The following is an 18,254-nucleotide window of genomic DNA, read 5'->3' on the forward strand; positions in this document are numbered from 1 at the left end:
AAAGTGTGGACTAGTTTTATTTCTAAAGCTTGAAAATGAGGAAAATGACTGAATAATATGTGATGTGAGATCAGTTTATTTAATGCATGTCCAATATGAGGGCATACAGAATATACTGTTCATGTTGTCCTGTAATTTCTACGTTTGGTCTCACACCGATGTAAATGAATGTCAGTACTGTCTGCTAAACCTGTTTGGTCATGCAAGACCCCTCAGCTGAGTAGACTTTTGTTGTTGGACATAACAGTCCATCTAAATGTCAGTATGTTTCAGCACTATTTAGCTGTACATGTGTTTCAGTATCATGTTTTGATGGTCAGCTACAGAATTTCTCACAGCAGTATGTTAAAGGTAATTTCTCAATGGTGGAAAATCCTGCAGAAAATCCTGCAATTTGTTCACCTCTTGGCCTACAACAGCACATAGAAGAAAACGTGTGAGCACATTCAATGTGCTCAACAGCTTCTTTGCCGAGTGGCAAAAAAGGCATGATGACAAACAGTGGGGAAAAGTATCAGGGTAATTTGTGAAGCTGATTAAATTTAATCTATGAGATTCATGTAGGATGGATAATGGACACAAATGTTCAATTTTTTCTTGATAGTCTGCACAACTTTCACACAGGAGACCCATGTCAAAATATTGTTTGAAGGAAGTGGTTATCTGAACCCAAATGCTAATCTTTTCATGAACCTAGGCAAGTCATTTTGGTGCTTAACTAAAGTTTGACCGTCACCTGAAATGTTTCTCCGCAAGTTTTATTTTGAAAGTCTAACCTGACATTTTATATTTATTAATAAGGTGACCACAGTTTAACCAAAAGTGATGAGACGACCCAAAGTGGGCCAATGAGTACACATCAGGCACACAACACTCAGTGTGACACAAAATACCCCCACTAAAAACATGCAAGAAGATCACCACCTGACCAATGGTGATGAAAGAGATTGGGTCCCCGGGCGCCAGTCGGATGGCAGCCCACTGCTCGTGGTCTGCCGCGGAGGAAGGCGACCAGGAGCGGTTAAAGGTGGAGGACAAATTTCACCAATTTGCATGGTGTGTGATTGCATGTATGTAATTGTGTAACAAATAAAGGGGATTGTCCCTCCGATTAAAAAAAAAAACAAGCCAAGGCGCCACCCCTGGATGAAATACCAAGTGTTTAGGGAGTCCCTTAAAGTCACAATGTGTACAGTTTGAAAACTGCTTGACATTGATACCCCCAGTGGTAATCCATCGAAATGAAAACACACAGCACAGCTCTTCCCCAGCATGTTCTCACCTTCCCCAGCAGGTCCAACCAGGGGAGACTTTGTGCTGTCAGAATGATATGAACAATGCTGAAATCAAGTAAACATTCAAAACAGGAAGTCACATGGACATGACTGTTAGAACATCTTCAGCTTCCATTATGTTAACATAATGAAATGGAAAAGTTTTGCCGACTGACGTTCAAACACACACCTCAAACCCATGATGTTGCTCCACTAGCAGGGAGCAGGCTAGAGAGATATTAATATGTAAATACTAAAAAACATGTCTATTTGAACATACGAGACTCGGGGTGAAAATGTGTTCTTGATTCATATGAGTACAACTTCCTCGCTCACTCTGAGAGACATCTGTCCTGACTCTATACGTTGCTCTGTCATTTTATGCAGTGGTGTTATGATACAGCACAATCAAACCCTGGCTGTTAACAGCGTCCCACTGCAGGACTGTGTCCAGATGGACCAAGCATCACAGCAGTCATGCACGGGTCTTGTGCAGGAGCAGTGTGGGCGTTGCACAGTGTGTCACATGTGTGCCGAATCGATGATTCAGAGGTCATCACATGCTTCTGCTCGATGGTCAAGGCAACTGTAGACCGTGCAACACACCAGAGGTATGGGCAGCCGAGTGTGTGTGCACATACAAGTGTCACACTGATGCGACATTCAACAGCCAAATGACAGAAAGACGATAATGGGAAGAGGGGAGGACATTTCATTGACCTCCTTTTATTGTTGTCTAATTTGCAGTGACAAACTTTTTAAATAAAATGCATTATACTCATTAAATGTGGAGAAAACAACAGAATGTGTAAGATGTGTAAAATAATATCCTGTGTTTTTCTGTTTACTGTGAACAGCTACTCCTGAAGCTCATGTTTGAACATCCGACAATACTGTCCATTGTCCATTTCCACTGCGATGTGTTACAATACTTCAGAGATGCCCGTGACCAACTTTACACTGATCATGGAGAGCACTACTCAGCTTGTGAAAAGAGGAGCTTTAGGTGAGAAAATGATACCCGGGTGTGTCATAGTGATGTCATCGGGGTTATTTTGGTTTGGGCGTCACAACCTTTGAACAGAAAGCCTGTACAGAGCTAAGGACCGGGCACTTTGACAGACATGGAAGCTGTAAGGGGAATCAGTTTTGATCATGCACATATGCTCATGTTCATTTCCCCTATTTTTGATCGTGCTCAATCCTGTACGATGTAAGCTTTGACTGAATGAGCTTTGGCCTGATTTCCTAAACTAAGGCACTATCGCCCACCTGGTTGCCATCAGCAGATCCTGACCTTTGGCTTATGCCATGCAAAATACTATAGTGATGTTACATTGGGAAATGACCCGATTCTTTTAAACAGCTCGAGGCTCGAATCATACTTTGTAAGATTTGTTCTTTTTTTTTGTTGTGCCCAAATTTTACCAACCGTGCCAGATGGTTTACATAGTTACATAGTCATATTTTAAATATGTCTTCATAAACTGCAAATATGCAACACAAATACAATAAGAGCAGAGATTAACAGACAGGGCTGAACTCACGTCCCCATCTGTGATGTTTGACACGTCTTGTTCGTGTGCTGACGCCGCTTTCACCACTGGAGGACGACAGAGCCACTGCATTCCGGATCAGCTGCAGTCAAATAAACAAATGCATCCTTTCTGAAAGTCCCTCATGCTTGAACAGAAAAAGAGCAGCAACACTCACTCTCTCATCTGTCCATCTAGTTTTGCCTCTGCCAGTCTGACCATGCATGGTGCAGGCTCACAATAGCTCTGGGACAGTGTGCAGCCTGTTATGCAACCACAGTTCACTGTCTCTTTCCATGCATCCACACGGGGCTGTAATCCACTTGAAACCAGCGTGAGAGATGTCTGATCCCCTGCACAGTCACAGCACAGTCAGCATGATCCCATCCCGTTTTAGGAGAGACTTCATCCAGTGGATTATTCAAAATGTCACATACTAAAAAACTGCAAAATATGCGCAAGAAAAGTCCCAGCAAGCACTAGAAATACTGAAAGGCCGCTTTACACGAACACTGTCGGCGTCTTTACAGCCTCACACGAGCTTGCTGGCCTCTAGGGGGCGCTCCGGTGAACTCATCTTTTTTTGAAAGTGGGTGTCCTCTTTGCAATCAGCATCGGCAGCAGCTGAGTGCGCCTCCTCAATCATCTTTAAAGCCTGCTGCTGACACACGGACACACACTCCTTCACCTGCTGCTGAGAGCCGAGAGAAGATGTTCTGCAGACGGGCATGGCAGAGAATCGGGCCGCTGGCACGGAGGGCTTTCAATCCTGCATCCAGAAACGGTAAATTAAGCTGGCAATTCATGACTTCTGGGTGTTTTTACGTGATTTGTCGTCAAGTTAAAGACTACAGTCTGGTGCCTTTGCCAGCACGTGTGGATTCAAACTGAAGTGCTGATTTTAACTTTTTCTGAAAAGACATTTTGTCAAACTGTGCTGACTCATACAAATGACTTTAAAAGTGAATTTCTGCCATATTTCTGCACATCCTTAAATTCTTTCCATTTTATTGTTTGCATGGCAGTTTGTGAAAGTCTCTGAATGAGATCCATCGGTGGGTTGTGCAGTGTTTCAGGCAGGAGGAGGTGTGTCCTTCTCTGGGAACACGCAGTTCTTGCACATTGGTTATGAAAGAGCGCATCTCACACGATTAAACTCTCGATTTTAAGTTTCATAAACAAGTTGCAACAAGCGCACTTGCTTTTAAATGCAAGTATTCAAGTCTCAGAAACATAGTAGGGCGTTTGTAAATAAATAAGGATCTAAAAGCGGTTCTTTGTCATGGTTACACGCTGTCCCAGGTCTGCTTTTAATGAGCTGGACCATATGGACATCAGCTACTGAAGTTTCAGCCCTCCACAGCATGAAAATCAAATGAAAAAAGGTCTATTTAAGTCAATTATACGATTTATAACCAATAGCTCTTTAAATCATTACACCAGAATCAGCAGGAAATAATTTTGTTGTTGCATTTGTTTTGTTAACCTCTTTGGAGAGTGAGCACATGAGGTGACTTGATCACTTGTATTTTTAGGAGATTTTCTCTTTTCATGCATCCATGCCTCGATCATCCTCTACTTTGGGATGTGAGCATGTGGAATTCAGCCTGAGGGCAAACTGCTGCTTCAATTTCCTGTTTTAAAAAAAGAAAAGGCCAGACTTGTCCTGCAGGTCTGCACATTCTCCTCACTCAAGTTTCACAACACATATCTGTATTTTTGTCATCACACTTTGTAAATATTGTACTTTTTTTTTCTATATCTACTGCCTGCCGGCCTGTCCTGTGACAGGGATCCCTCCTCTGAGCTTTCTGTGAAGCCCGGTCTGGCAAATGGTGACTGTCATTCTGGGCTGGACTCCTCCTGCCTCAGTGAGCAGATGGTAGTTGACAGAGTTGTACGAGAGCACACATTCAACCAACCTCTGCACACCCGTCACTGCCAACGCAGCAGCCATGTTATCTGTTGTTGCCTGACATGCGTGTCCATTTTTACAGGCTTGAACCAGGCAGGGATTAACTGATTACTTGTATAAATAACCTGTACTTGGCCTTGTCCCTGTGCAGTGCTGCTGTGTCATGGGTATTAGAGGAGGGAGGACTTAAGCATCCACAACAGGACTGCTGTATGGTCTGCTCTGTTTTGGTTTCATACACATAGATTTTTCTGTTTACTCGGTGTCTGAAGTGGGCCAGTACTCACCAACACACATTACTGACACAGCAGAGCTTTGACAGTTAAATCCTGCCCAACAGTACAGTTCAACCAATGATGCAGAGGTGCTTTGTTTGTGACACACTAAAAGAAGAGGGAGGAGAAAGTCTCCAGGGATTTTACTGGAAATATGAGGATCTCATGACTGTTCATGTCTGTTCTTTTCTGGTCATTGCGCCACACACTAAACCTAGAATATAAAGTCACTTATCTACTGTCATTGAAATGGCTGTCACCTTTGGTTAAATAAATGTATGTTGTGAACATCAGCAATATCTCCTAGTGTAATTTATTCACTGTCGAAATTCAGAATGTGATGTTTAATGATTTGCTGACTTTGGCTGATACACACGGCAGTATGTGAATAAGGGGAGTGCTGGCACTTAGTGGTACTACAGTAAATATGACCCAGCAGCCAGGTAGCTTAGCTTAGCATAAAGACTGGAAGCAGGGAGAACGGATCAGAAAGAAAAAAAAAAAAAAGTTGATTAACACTTCTAAATTGCATCATCGTTTTATATTTTATCTAATTTTATCAGTAAAACAGAGTAAAATTGGCACATTGTGGTTTTATGGGGCATTATGTGCTGGACTGTGTCTTGGCTGTGTGCAGCTGACGTGCAACCAGCAAAGACTACAGGAAGTAACTGCTGCAGCTCAAGAAAGATTTGATGCATAGCGTCCTGTAAAACTAAGATGTATCTTTGTACAGGTTAAACAAACCAGATGTAATGTGTTCATTTGTGGCTTTGTTGCTGTTTGACAGTCAGGGTGTCCTTTCTGGCCTGTTTCTCTCTTGTTTCCAAGCTCGTCTCATTGGCTGCTGGCTCCAGCTACATATTTAACAAGGGGTATGAAAAGTTGCAGCAAGAGAACAAATAAGTGTGTGGACCAAAATGTTGGAACTATTCTCAAATAAATATTAAAGGATTTTCTTTCCCCCTCGTGGATATTCAGTGTGACAAGGAAATACTTAGCCTGCAATAACTCTTAAAGGTCCAGTCTGTAGGATTAGCGGCATCAAGCGGTGAGGTTGCAGATTGAACCAACTGAATGCTCCTTGTCTCCTCCCTCAGCTACAGTGGCTAAAACATGAAAGGTGCTCTGTAGAGCCAATGTTTGGTTTGTCTAGTCTGGGCTACTGTAGAAACTTGGCAGACTCCGCCCTCTCTCTGTAGAAATAAAGAGCTAATTCTAAGGTAACAAAAATATGATTATTTTAAATGAATGAAAACTTAACTATCAATATTATATTACATTTCGCCCAATAGATGTCCCTAAAACATGTTGACACGTTATTTCCCTGCCACCATTTGAATCATAAAATATTTATGCGTTCAGGAGATGTAACTGGAATTTGAGAGGACAAAAATTTAGAGTTTGCTGTAGGCCTAACTGAAATGAAGTTTTTCCTAATTCTTCATCTCAGAGATGTGTAACCAAGGAGACTGTGACCTTTGACCTCTGATGTAACACAAGCTCTTGTGTAGTATTTTTATTTATTTTAAATGACAATAAAACATTCAAGCCGACTTTGGTTCAGAGTGGTCAGCTTTGTTTTTGGTCATTTAATTAAAAAAAAAAAAAAAAAAAAAAAACTGTAAATCAGCAAGGGGTTAAACAGGTGAATAATCGTCCATGTTTTCAATAAGATGCAGAATGTCCTAAAAGTGGCAGTTATAATCTGCCTGAACTCTGAAACCCGGGGAAGACAGGGGGCCGGTGCATGCTGTACATTGTGTTCTTTCACTGCTTCAGACTCAGCTTGCTGAGTAAACCTTGTGTGCGCACCCAGTTTAAATTATGCCAAAGATATCATATGTACTGTAACTGCATGTACACACTTTGGTGTGTGTGTGTGTGTGTGTGTGTGTGTGTGTGTGTGTGTGTGTGTGTGTGTGTGTGTGTGTGTGTGTGTGTGTGTGTGTGTGTGTGTGTGTGTGTGTGTGTGTGTGTGTGTGTGTGTGTGTGTGTGTGTGTGTGTGTGTGTGTGTGTGTGTGTGTGTGTGTGTGTGTGTGTGTGTGTGTGTGTGTGTGTGTGTGTGTGTGGTCTGGGTAGGAAGAGATTAGAATGAGGCTGTGTTTGGGATGCAGGGTGGTTTTATTTATGGCCTCCTTTGCATGCACCACTGGCAATCCTTTAAACACCAGCAAATCTTTTCACATGGCGCGCAGGCTGCCGTCAGCCATGCTCACCTATCCACAACAACACCAATGCCAGCCTGTTAAGAAGCGTCTGACAGATCCCGATATGTGTTCAGAGACTAGTTCAGATGAATTCAGAGCAGATCATTTTGAAGTTGCTGATGCAAATCTAAGATGATCAAGCAGGAAGTGTTTCAGTGTTTGTGTGCTGGGGATTTAATTTAAGGGACAATTCTGTGTTTAGCTTGGCTGCTGCTGCTAAGTCTTTCCATCTCCTCTGCTACAAATGACCAGGGTTGTATTGTGTAACTGGATTAAGGGATGAAGACCTGTTGACGCTGTCAGAATGCACTGGTCTTTGGGCCAAGTTGTACTTCTAATGGGACAGTTTCCTGAATAAAAAGCCCACAAATTACCAGGCGTATACAGAACTTTCTCTCTGATTTTTGACTTTTTATTCATGCTAATTTTGGATTTCATAACACAAAGCACATGTTCTACGAGTGTTCAGTCTATAGTTGAATGTGCAAATAATGAGTCATCCTAGTCCAATCAATCATTTACAATAGATTCCCAATTTCTGTTTTGATAAATGAAAATGTGTTTGCTGAAGGTCAGCTTCCCATCAAGTTTCCAAACTAACCCTGGCACTCTGCCCTCCTGTGTCTCTCAGCAGCTCCAGTGCGACACATGGCCTTTGGCGTTCCTGGAGGCTCCTCCAACATGACATACTTTGTTCTCTGTGGAGGAGGCCTCACTGCTGCCGTCGTCTATGTGAGTATCTGAGATTTCTCCATTCCAGGTTCACCTTCAGTTTTGTGGGTTACTGTTTCTAAACACAATGTAAATATAGAAATTAAGGAAGATCTTGACTTTCTTGTTGCACTGATTACTTCCAATCATCCCTCTGTATCTTTACAATGGAGTCTCTTAGCTGGTGAAAACATGCAGTCTCAGGACAGACTGGTCTGTGTAGCAGACATCACCACAGTGCAGACAGTGGACGGGACATAGAAGGCTCTGTGTGCTCGCCCCACACAGCTATTGTCTGGGCAGTTGTTTCTGTGTACTGTCAGACTCTTGGCAAAGCACAAGCGTGTATCAGCTGTTTGTTCATGCTAGACAAAATGCCACAGTAAGGTGGAATTTTGTAACACTGTTACCGTTTTCTACTGTTATCATTTGATGTGTGCTGGAATGTACTGCATGAATGCATATCTGCCCTCTTTCTCTCAGGCCTACAAGACAGTCAATGGTGATAGTGAGCGCTATGAGGACAGACTCGCCAACATGGGCTCCACAGCAAAGGGTCAGTTGCTGGCACACAATCCACACTCAGCCTCCTGAGCACAGCTTCATGCAGCCTGTATATCCTGCACAGGCCTTCAGTACAAGATGACACAAATTGTGTGGCTGTGTTTCCAAGTGATACTACAGAAAGCCCAAAAGTAGATGAGCGCACATGGCAATGGCTGGCCGAGCCAGCACAGATGTGGGTGAACATGGTCAAGTCCAGTTTTTATCAGTTGAGACAGCTATCCAAGGTCAAGCCATTTCTCTCCAGACATCATTTTGAGATTTTAATCCATGCCTTTATCACAACTCGTTTAGACTACTGCAATGCACTTTATGTTGGGCTGAGTCAGACACTGCTGTCCCGTCTGCAGCTGGTGCAAAATGCTGCTGCTCGGCTTTTAACTGGAGCCAAACAACAAGAGCACATCACTCCTATTTTAGCTTCCATTCACTGGCTCCCTGTCTGTTTTCGGATTGATTTTAAAATGAAGATTAGGCAGGCAGACTCACTTTCAGTTTTTAAATCCCCTTTTAAAACGCATTTCTTCTCTTTGGCTTTTAACTCAGTGTGAGATGTTGGCTTTTTGTTTTCTATAGTTTTTTTTCTTTTTTGATTGATTTTATTTTTTAAATTGATTTTATCTTATCTCTTTTATTGCCCTTTAATTTGCTTTTATGTGTGTACAGCACTTTGGCCAACGATGTTGTTTTTAAAGTGCTTTATAAATAAAGTTTGAATTGAATTGGAGTTAACATGCCTCAGTCGTCATGGGGGCAATGTAGAGCGAATCACACAGAATACACGTTTTCAATTACATTCATGTATGAAAGGTGACAAAGTTTCATAAACATCCTTAATATATGATGATATGTTTGTTTTGAGTGGAAGTGAGCCCAAACAGAAGGTGTCAGCTTTCTCTTGTTGCATCATGCTATAGGGGCCCTAGTGGCAGCACTCAGACTGCAGTCTGTGTTAAGATTTTTCTGCTGAAATCGTGTCTCACGTATTTGCATGGACCATGTTTGTGCCCCAAGTCTACAGCCATGCTAGCTGTTTTGTGAGGGTGTGTGGGCACGGTTTGTGTCGAGCATGTGCTAACATGCTCACTATAACATCACTAACTTGCTGATGTTTAGCAGGTGTTATGTTGACCACATTCACCATCTTAATGTGCATATTGGCATACTAACATTTGCTAATATTTTAAAATATTGACTAAAGCTTTTACAGTTCATCTCCTGGGGACCAGGAGTGTCTGTCCAAAATGTCACCCTGGCAGTCTATCCAATTAACGTTGAGGAAAAAATCAAAATTCCAGTCATTTTCTGGCTTTCTGTATCTTTTTTTCAGATAAAGCTAGGCAATGTGGAAAATATCAAACCTTAAACAACCAGTTTGATCACCTCTACACAAGAATATTTAGCTGTTTTGTTGAGGCATTTCATGAAAAATTGATCACATTACTTTTTCTCAGATCACACAGTTCACTCAATCTTTTTTCTTATATATTTTAGAATCTGTCACCCACTAAGATAGGCAGGTTTTAATTTGGCAAGTTATAGATAAGTATGTGACCTTGATTTGGGACCTTAATTTGCTTAATTTTCTAATGCACTGTTAAATTGAATAAGATCAGATTTAGATTAACTGGACCTTATGGTTCTGGTTCTGAGAAATGGGAAGGTCTTGCTGTAGTTGTGAGTTGGTTCTAGCTTCACCACCCAAATAAACATGGTGGAATGATCACTCTCAATAGCTTTATCTTGCCTGTCTGTTTTGGTTTCTGTCTGGAAATTATTTGTCTACTCAGCCAGTTTGAGCCCGGAGACATCATGGCTCTGCGCCCAGAGTAATTGGGATGAGCCGCAGCTGCCACTGGTTCAGTGTACATTCTGCCTGGAAGTGTTGTTTCGGCCACAAATGGAGCATAAAGCTCTGCTCCCTACAGCGCTGGACATTGTACTGCTTTGGCTTTAAACTGGCGAGTCATTGCATTATGTAATCAAGCAAACATTTCCAGGAAGTGGTCATAGAAGCATCATGATGCACATAGTGATTGTGATCAAGGATCATATTGTCCTCACATGGTAATCTGAGTATACATCACTCAGTATCATAACATTGCAGATTTAGTGCCCTTGAGCTGCACAGTATAACAACCGTGTGGATTGTTTGATTTGTTTGGCTACTTGTGATGAAAACAGTCACTCTGAAAATTGGATGAAAACTAATCTTGGCAGTATATTTATCTAAGGATCAGACCTGACAGTGAAAACTGAGCAAATCCATCTCTTCCTGACACACATGGACTTAGTTCATGTCTAAGTGTTGACTGTTGAACAGTCCTTTCAAAAGCCAACCGCTGTGGGACTTGAACCCACAACCTTTGTATTCTTCTGTGCTTGATTAGAATCCAATGCACAAAAGAACCCCGCAGGCTTCTGTCAGCATTTAAAAAACATGAAAACATGTTTCCCATCTTGATTTTGCAAGTGTTTACTCATTTCAAATTATCAGATTATCTCATTTCAACTGCAATGAGATATTCTGTGAAGCTTACCTTATACTGCTTTACCTTTTTTAGACCTTTAAAGACGCAAGCCCTGGACCCTCAACCCCACATTAGCTGTTGACCAGTCAAATACTTCAAAACTGATAACTGTTATTATATTATTATTATTTCCATGTTTTAACACTCACAATCTAAGGTACAATGAACTAGCTAATTCTTCAGATGAATTTTGGTTTGGATTTTTCTGATGTACATAACGATTAATAAAGAAGAAACCAGTCAAGAAAGGTTGGGGCTATTCATTTCTATCCCTATCCTCTTGAACTGTAGCACCAGAAGCAGCAGCACCGGAGGTGGCAGCTCCCGAAGCTGAACCTGCCCCAGTGGAGGAGGCGGCACCGGCCACTGAAGTCGTCGTGGAGTCTGTCCCTGCTCTTGCAGAACCAGTAGCAGAGACCGCTGCCGAACCTGTCGCAGAGGCTGCAGAAGAAGCCGCCGTGGCCTCTGAAGTGGTCGTTGCTGAGGCTGCAGCTGAGCCAGCAGTCGAAGAAGAGGCTGCTCCACCCGTAGCTGTAGAGGCGGTTCCTGAAGCCACTGCGGTTGCTGTGGAAGTTGCAGCCGTGGAGGAGACGCCAGCGGAGGCCCCTGTAGCTGAGAGCGCTGGTACGGCAGCAGTAGATGAAGTCCCTCCTGCTCCCCCCAGTGAGGCAGACACTGGCTCTGCAGCCTCTGAGGCTGAGGCTGCCCCTCCTGCAGAGATGGCTGCATAAAGCTGTGATGCCTCCATATTTCTCCCAGAAAGGAGGGCTGTGTCCCACCTCTCTGGGATTAGGAAAAAAGGACTTATGAACCCCTATTTTAATAAATGAGGGGGCAGGTTAGTCTTCACTTCCAGTTGGTTAATGAATACCAGTTAGGGGTTCATCAGTCCAGTTTTCAGGTGCCTTCCTTCCCTTACCTCACCCCAACCTTCAGACCCAGAACATTTGAACAATTGGCACTAGGCTGTCTGTTTAGATTCAGTGTGGAAAATTCAGTTTCTATACAAATTCTTATGACCTGAGCAAATACAAAAACATACAATGCATCAATGTGAAGTTTGACCAAAAACCAGTTTGCTCCTTTTTTTCTTGGCTGCAGCTCTAACATAATTTTTGCACATTTCCTCTCAGACTGAGGCAACATTGAAAATGTGCTTCACTTCTTTGATTTTTTTTTTGTTTGTTTTACTTACACTCTTTCTCCGTTGCACATTCAAATACTTTCATTGACATTACTACAACCTCTCTGCCTGCATCTACAGCAGCCTGCAGCCACTGTGTCTAAGTGACCCTTCATTTCAGTATACCAGCCATGTGCAAGACTGTTTTTTCTAGTGTTAAATTCATGTCTGCTGTGTCTTTACTCTTTAAATGTGAAACTTTAATGTTTGAGGGAACACTCCAGAAAATTCATTCACCTCTTAAAGCAAGTTGTCATTCTGATTAATACAGTTAAATGTTCAAAGAATAAAACCTCACTGGATTGATATGAAGACAGCGTTTCTTTTTCTGTTTATTGCATTGTTAACACTACTCTAAGGTTGATTGTGTGATTGAATTTTTCTTTTTTTTTTTTTTAGTTTGCATTTATCAAATTCTGCAGGTTGTAAAATAACTGGTTCAGAAGAAGTATCTCCTATCTGAGGCTAGACTTTATTCAGCGACTCATCGCTGCTTGTCACTTTGAACGTAGAAGGCGACATGCAGTAAATATTGTAATAACTGTATTGTAGGTGTAGAAACAGCCATTTCCTGTAGAAATGCTCCCTTTCCTGAAGAACCTCTGTGCCATGTTCATGCTCCTGTGCATTCAAGGTGAAGATTGAAAGACAACCATGTACATGTTTGCCCTCAACACTGTGTTCCAGGGTGTTACTTGTTGAGCATGTGACCACTCTTGCATAGATCTGGTGAGATACACTATAACTAATCCATGATCAATCACAGAATGGTTTTGTGTGTGCAGCATGAAACACAAGGTCAGTGGACCAACCTACCCTCACCTGGGTGTCTGTAAATAACGATCAGCAGGAACAGTTATATTATGCAATTGGTAGTAAGGAGGCGCAGGCAGTACTGTATAAGAAACTATCAGAAGGATGTGGCAGGTCCTACTCAACTAGTTGAACTGCAGCATTAACTTTTTTTTTCTTTGAAAAGTTTACCCCAGATTTGATTGATTGTTTGAAACCACAGATTAGCCTTTTATTTGGAGTGGCAGGTACAGTTTAATGCAGTCTCAGACAGACTAATCCTAGATTACAGTACTTGTTTCAGGGTGTCCTGGTGGCTCACCAGCATGGGGTGACAGACAGGCTAATGGGACACTGTTGGTGGCAGCCCAGGAACGTTTACTATCTAACAACATGCTTAAAAATGATGCGAACGACCTTGAATGTGGGAATGCTTTTTAAAAACGTCCATCTAGGGTTTATCTGTCTCCATCGTCTAAAAAATGAGACTTAAGGCTTTACCCTAAGAAGCTAACTACTTTTTCAGGTGCCGTGTTTCTCAAAAGGTTACAGCAGCAGGAGCATGAACTGGTGAACAGGTAGTCTCCTGTAGAGTATTTCCTGAACCTCTGGTGACTGTAGACCATCCAGTGATAGACACCAGCTCAAGGTAAGTGCAATTTATACAAAACAGTACAGCAAACCACGATACCAGAATTAAGCCTGGCGTTTCTGAAGGACTGCTCATGTTGTTCAGAGTAAGGTGAGGGAATTCACAAGGGCTACAATGAATTATTTTTATTATTGGTTGATCTGGCAATTATTTGTTCGATGAGCATGAAATTTTCCAGAGCCCAATGGGATGCCTTCAAATGTCTCATTCTATTTCTAACAGTACAAAACCCAATGATTTCAAACAGAAAAGAAACAAATTCTTGTATCCTAACAGCTGAAATGATGAGAAAATCCATAAATATTTGATATTTTTGTGTAACTTCAATTTATTGATCATTTATCAAAATTGCTGCAGCGTATCCGTCTTTCTGAATGAATCAAACGATTGAATTGTTCCAAAGATAAAATATCCTACAGTGTGGTGCAACGAAAAATACAGAATTCATGCTTCATATGGTACCAGGCTTCAAATTGAGGATTTTACTGCACATGAAGCTCATTTATACCTCTGTTGAATTGTGTGAACTTGTATTCTGTACAATATTTCAAATCTCTCTCAGCCACAACTTCCTGTCCTTCTGTCCCCCAGAATCTATGCCAGATCTGCTCACAGCTGTGAAGATCTTGGCTGGCTCTACAGTTGAGATTGCAGCAGCTTCTGTTGGTGAGACGAGTCTGGTGAAAGCTGTCCGGAAAGTAGAGGAAGATGGAAAGGTTTTGGACTCCACTCTGGAGGTGGTAGAGCCAGAAGTCCTGGAAGCGAGTGCAGAGGTGTTAGGTGAGGAGGCAGCAGAAGAGGCAGCTGTTGTGGTGAACGAGGAGGTGCTGAAGTCTGCAGAGGCTGGCGCTGATGCAGAAGATGCAGATGCTCCAGCTGCTGAAGAGGAGACATCTGCTCCAGGAACAGCAACAGAGGAGGAGGAAGAGGAGGAGGAAACGGTTCCTCCTGAGGAACCTACAACTTCAGCGCAGACGGTAGAGGAAGTGGGTGAAGTTGAGGCTGAAGATCAGGGAGCTGCTCCAGAGGAGGCTGTCTCCACTACAGAGGCCTCGCCTGAAGACGCTCCACCAGCTGAGGAGGCCACCATCCCTTCTGAGGCAGAACCTGCTGCCGAGGCATCAGTGGAGGAGGCAGCAGCCGAAGCTTCAGCAGAGGAGACAGTTGAAGCTGCAGCAGTTGTGGACACGATTCAGCTGGCAGCAGCCTCTGGGTCAGACCTGGAGGTCCTCTCAGCTGCCGAGCCAGAATCTACATCAGAGGCTCCCGTACATGAGGCTAAGCACTGCCACTCCTGCCACTCTGCTCCATCAGCAGCCGAGGAGGTGGCGCCACCTGTTGCTTTGGCCAGTGAGGGGACCCTGGATATAACACATGAGGCCAAGGAGGCAGTGTCACTGGTGGAAGGACAAAGTAAGAACATACTTCAAGAGGTTTCTGAACCCCCCATAACTACTTTAACATTATCTATTATTTATGCTACATGATACAAGCTACAGTTGTTGATCTGTTAAATTCAAAGGAAATAGCAGTAAAATATATGAGAACTTTATGTTTTACTTTTCAAAAGCAGGACCCCAAGGCTGAAATAAGATAGAAATATGGAATAAGAAAACAAGTAGAAGAAAAATATGCTCCCTTCTGCAGACAGCTAAAATCCTCTCCTCCTTTTCTGCACAACTCCTTTCTGATAATTTGCGTACTGTCCCTATGTATTATGTTCATTATCTGCATCGCAAATGCACATAATGTATGTTTAAAACAGTTTTAAGACTTAAAGATTAATTACACCCCAAGCTTCGGCTTGTGTCCATCTGTTGGACGACTGAAAAGACAGTTAAGGTAAGTAGAGTAGGGTGAGAAATGTTGTCCTCATAGCTGAAAGACAACATTGTCAGACATCACAAACCTTCATGTGGACACAGTGAAACTTTCAGACGCTAGATGGCAGCACAGTAACTCTTTGTGACTTGTTAAACATATGTACAACTAATACCAATCATTACTTCATTATTAAGGTGTGCCGGTGTCAGGGTACATGCTGACACGGCTTAATGATAAACTTGAATGGAACTAAGCCATTTTTAATATTATTAGCTCCAGTCGTGCTTTTCTGTGAGTGAACAGTGGACATAGATTAATGTGTTTCAATATAAAAGGCTTACAGACACTGTCAGCTAAAAAAACACACAGAACTTAATCTTCAGTAAACATTTTAGAGTTTACAGGACCCAGTGGCTGCCTCTCATAGAATCAGTATGGAGGGGGACAGTTTCTTAGGTTGACTTTCGGCCTGTTTCCTTTGTTGTGAGCTGGGTTTAAACCTCCATGATAACATACAGCAAAGACCTGTATCTTTCAGTGGCACAGTACAGAAGCTGGGAGTGGCTGTGCTTGCAATTATTTTTTAATGGTTTAATGGTAAAAGGTTTTGTTATCTTGAGATAATGACATTAAGATAATAATTGCAAGCACGTAGATCGGGGATCAGGAGTGTCAGGCCAGCATGCATAGACAGTGTCTATGCATGCTGGCCTGACACTCCTGATGAAAATGTCTGTTGAGAGAGAAGCCATTGATTGATGCATCAGACTGCATTTTACTTACAGTATCTATATACTGTACATCTTAATTGTACCATTCAAACACCGCCAGTGTGGGTAGTTTCATTTCCAGTTCCTCTGTGCCAACGACAATTCTTTTGCTTGCACGCAGAGCGGTGTGTGCATGTCATGGTCCACATCATATGAATCTTACGAAGTCATTTTCTCATGATAAATTATCTTATCCTATTGCTGCTAGATTTCTAGATTCAATAAATCCCAAACACAAAGTGGCCAAATTACCACCTTACTGCTGTTGAATTTTGCCATTAAAAAAACAAAAGCAATATAACCTTCCTTGTATTTGGCTCTGACCAGATGTATTTCTGCCTATATCCACAGAGCCAAAGATGTCTATCTGGACTGTAAAAAGCTGCTCAGTGATGTAATAGTACAGTTAAGAAGGTAAACAGCTAAAAGCAGCACAGCTATAACACTGCTGTCTGTGTAGAACTAGAGACAGTAGAATGGACATCATCAGGATAGGCATCAGTCTCAGCATTTGAGATGCGAGATGTGACTGGTTTACGCTGCTACTACACTTTTCTTTGTACTTTCTTTGATTTAGATCCTGCTTAATATGTCCATTCTACTTATTAAAACTATAGGATGAGTAACATTAAAAGTCCCATGTAAACTCATGCATGTTTACCATACTAACTAGTGTTGTGCTTGTTTGTTGCAGCCACAGAGACTATGGCGGTGGTGACAGCCCAGTCATGACATGACAGTGTGCCTTCCACAACACTCGCTCATCTGTCAACCAGGCCAGGACGACCGATGGAAACAACACGAGGAGAACAAGCCACAGGCTTCACTAGCTGATGTGACTGTTCTGAAATCAAATCACAGAGCTTTTTTTTTTTTAATGTTCTCTTTCTGTTCCTGATCAATGTTTGTTAGCAGTTTGTGAATTGATTCCCATTATGACTCTTGTCCTGTAGGTGCCACTGGTGCAAAGCTTTTCATGACCAGTTGAATTGAACAGAAGTTTCTTAAAAAGGTGTGTTAGTGGGCAGTGGGCGTGATTCAGTGTCACAGTAATCTAGTGATAGACTGCTTTTCATAGATATTGCCACTTTCTACAAACTCTACCAAGATTTGTAAGTGGAGTTGCGCCTCCATGTTTTCCTCAAGCCGATTACAGCACATCATTTTCTCACTGTATCAGCTGACATCTTAGCGTGCAGACATGCATTCAGTACAAATGCAGGTACAGACATGACTCTCTTGAGGTATTTAAGTGTTTAAAGGCTGTTACACTTTTACTGAGCTGCTAATTTGAAAGTGATGTATTCATTATTCATTACATACCAGAGAAAAATAATGCACCAATGCTGATATCATCTTTTTGATGCTGATATATGTTGCCATATGTTGGTCTATTTTCTTTTATTTAGTGTTATTGTTGTCTATATTTGACCCTCAACAACAACAGATTGATACATTATATATTGTTCTAATATAAACTAATATAAACTGATTTGCGCCCTTTCCCTGAGATGATTATGTTCACCAGAAACATTCCTCCAGAGTTGTAGATGTATGCTTTGTTTTAAATATATTTGTGGATGCACTGCAGAAATGATCATACATTAGCTATATATTATATTAATATATTTAAATAGTTAATATGTCACTTTATATGTCATTAATGATGTCTCTGTTGTCATGCTAATGTGTTCACATAGACACTTTAAATAAAGTGATGTATAAACACTCAGCTTTGCTCTTGTGTTTCATTAATCAACATGGTAATGCACTGTGACTGGCAGCACACTGACCGCTTGGTGGAGACAGATAACTATTACTTTAGCATCTGTCTAAGCTTGTTTTTATTAGCGGTTTTGAAGTTTTGGGGGAAAACTGCGACCCTCCGGCTCTGACGGTCGCATCTGTTCCCTATCTTCAAAGAGAAGCAAGATCATTAATTCGTACTAAAAGGTTTTTGACCCGCTGGTTCTGGCAGGAAATTAAGAAAATAAAAGTTGCTGATAAACAAATCAAA

The 18,254-nt window shown here is 41.9% G+C and overlaps 1 protein-coding gene across 3 annotated transcripts; it reads left to right on the forward strand.

The window, feature by feature from the left end:
- Window positions 1-3,412: 3,412 nt before the first annotated feature.
- On the forward strand, window positions 3,413-17,969 carry mgarpb (mitochondria localized glutamic acid rich protein b). 3 transcript variants are annotated; one of them, XM_070977010.1, is made up of 7 exons: window positions 3,413-3,593; window positions 7,842-7,942; window positions 8,405-8,477; window positions 11,308-11,640; window positions 14,235-15,056; window positions 16,589-16,651; window positions 16,932-17,569. In XM_070977010.1, the coding sequence occupies exons 1-6, from the start codon at window positions 3,521-3,523 to the stop codon at window positions 16,633-16,635; spliced, it is 1,449 nt and encodes a 482-aa protein (XP_070833111.1). In that variant the 5' UTR covers window positions 3,413-3,520; the 3' UTR covers window positions 16,636-16,651; window positions 16,932-17,569. The 3 variants fall into 3 exon arrangements, with proteins under 3 accessions (XP_070833111.1, XP_070833119.1, XP_070833127.1); XM_070977018.1 differs by having other exon boundaries at window positions 7,845-7,942; XM_070977026.1 differs by lacking the exon at window positions 16,589-16,651 and having other exon boundaries at window positions 16,932-17,969.
- Window positions 17,970-18,254: the final 285 nt, after the last annotated feature.

The sequence above is a fragment of the Chaetodon trifascialis genome, chromosome 2, assembly GCF_039877785.1.
Source record: "Chaetodon trifascialis isolate fChaTrf1 chromosome 2, fChaTrf1.hap1, whole genome shotgun sequence".
In the NCBI taxonomy this organism is placed as follows: Eukaryota; Metazoa; Chordata; class Actinopteri; order Chaetodontiformes; family Chaetodontidae; genus Chaetodon; species Chaetodon trifascialis.

Bases quoted from the DNA above. Each gene is read 5' to 3' on its own strand.
- mgarpb (XM_070977010.1), top strand. From the start codon at position 3,521: ATGTTCTGCAGACGGGCATGGCAGAGAATCGGGCCGCTGGCACGGAGG. The intron at 3,594-7,841 runs GTAAATTAAGCT...TGTGTCTCTCAG, and splicing joins CAATCCTGCATCCAGAAACG to CAGCTCCAGTGCGACACATG. The intron at 8,478-11,307 runs GTCAGTTGCTGG...CTTGAACTGTAG, and splicing joins CATGGGCTCCACAGCAAAGG to CACCAGAAGCAGCAGCACCG.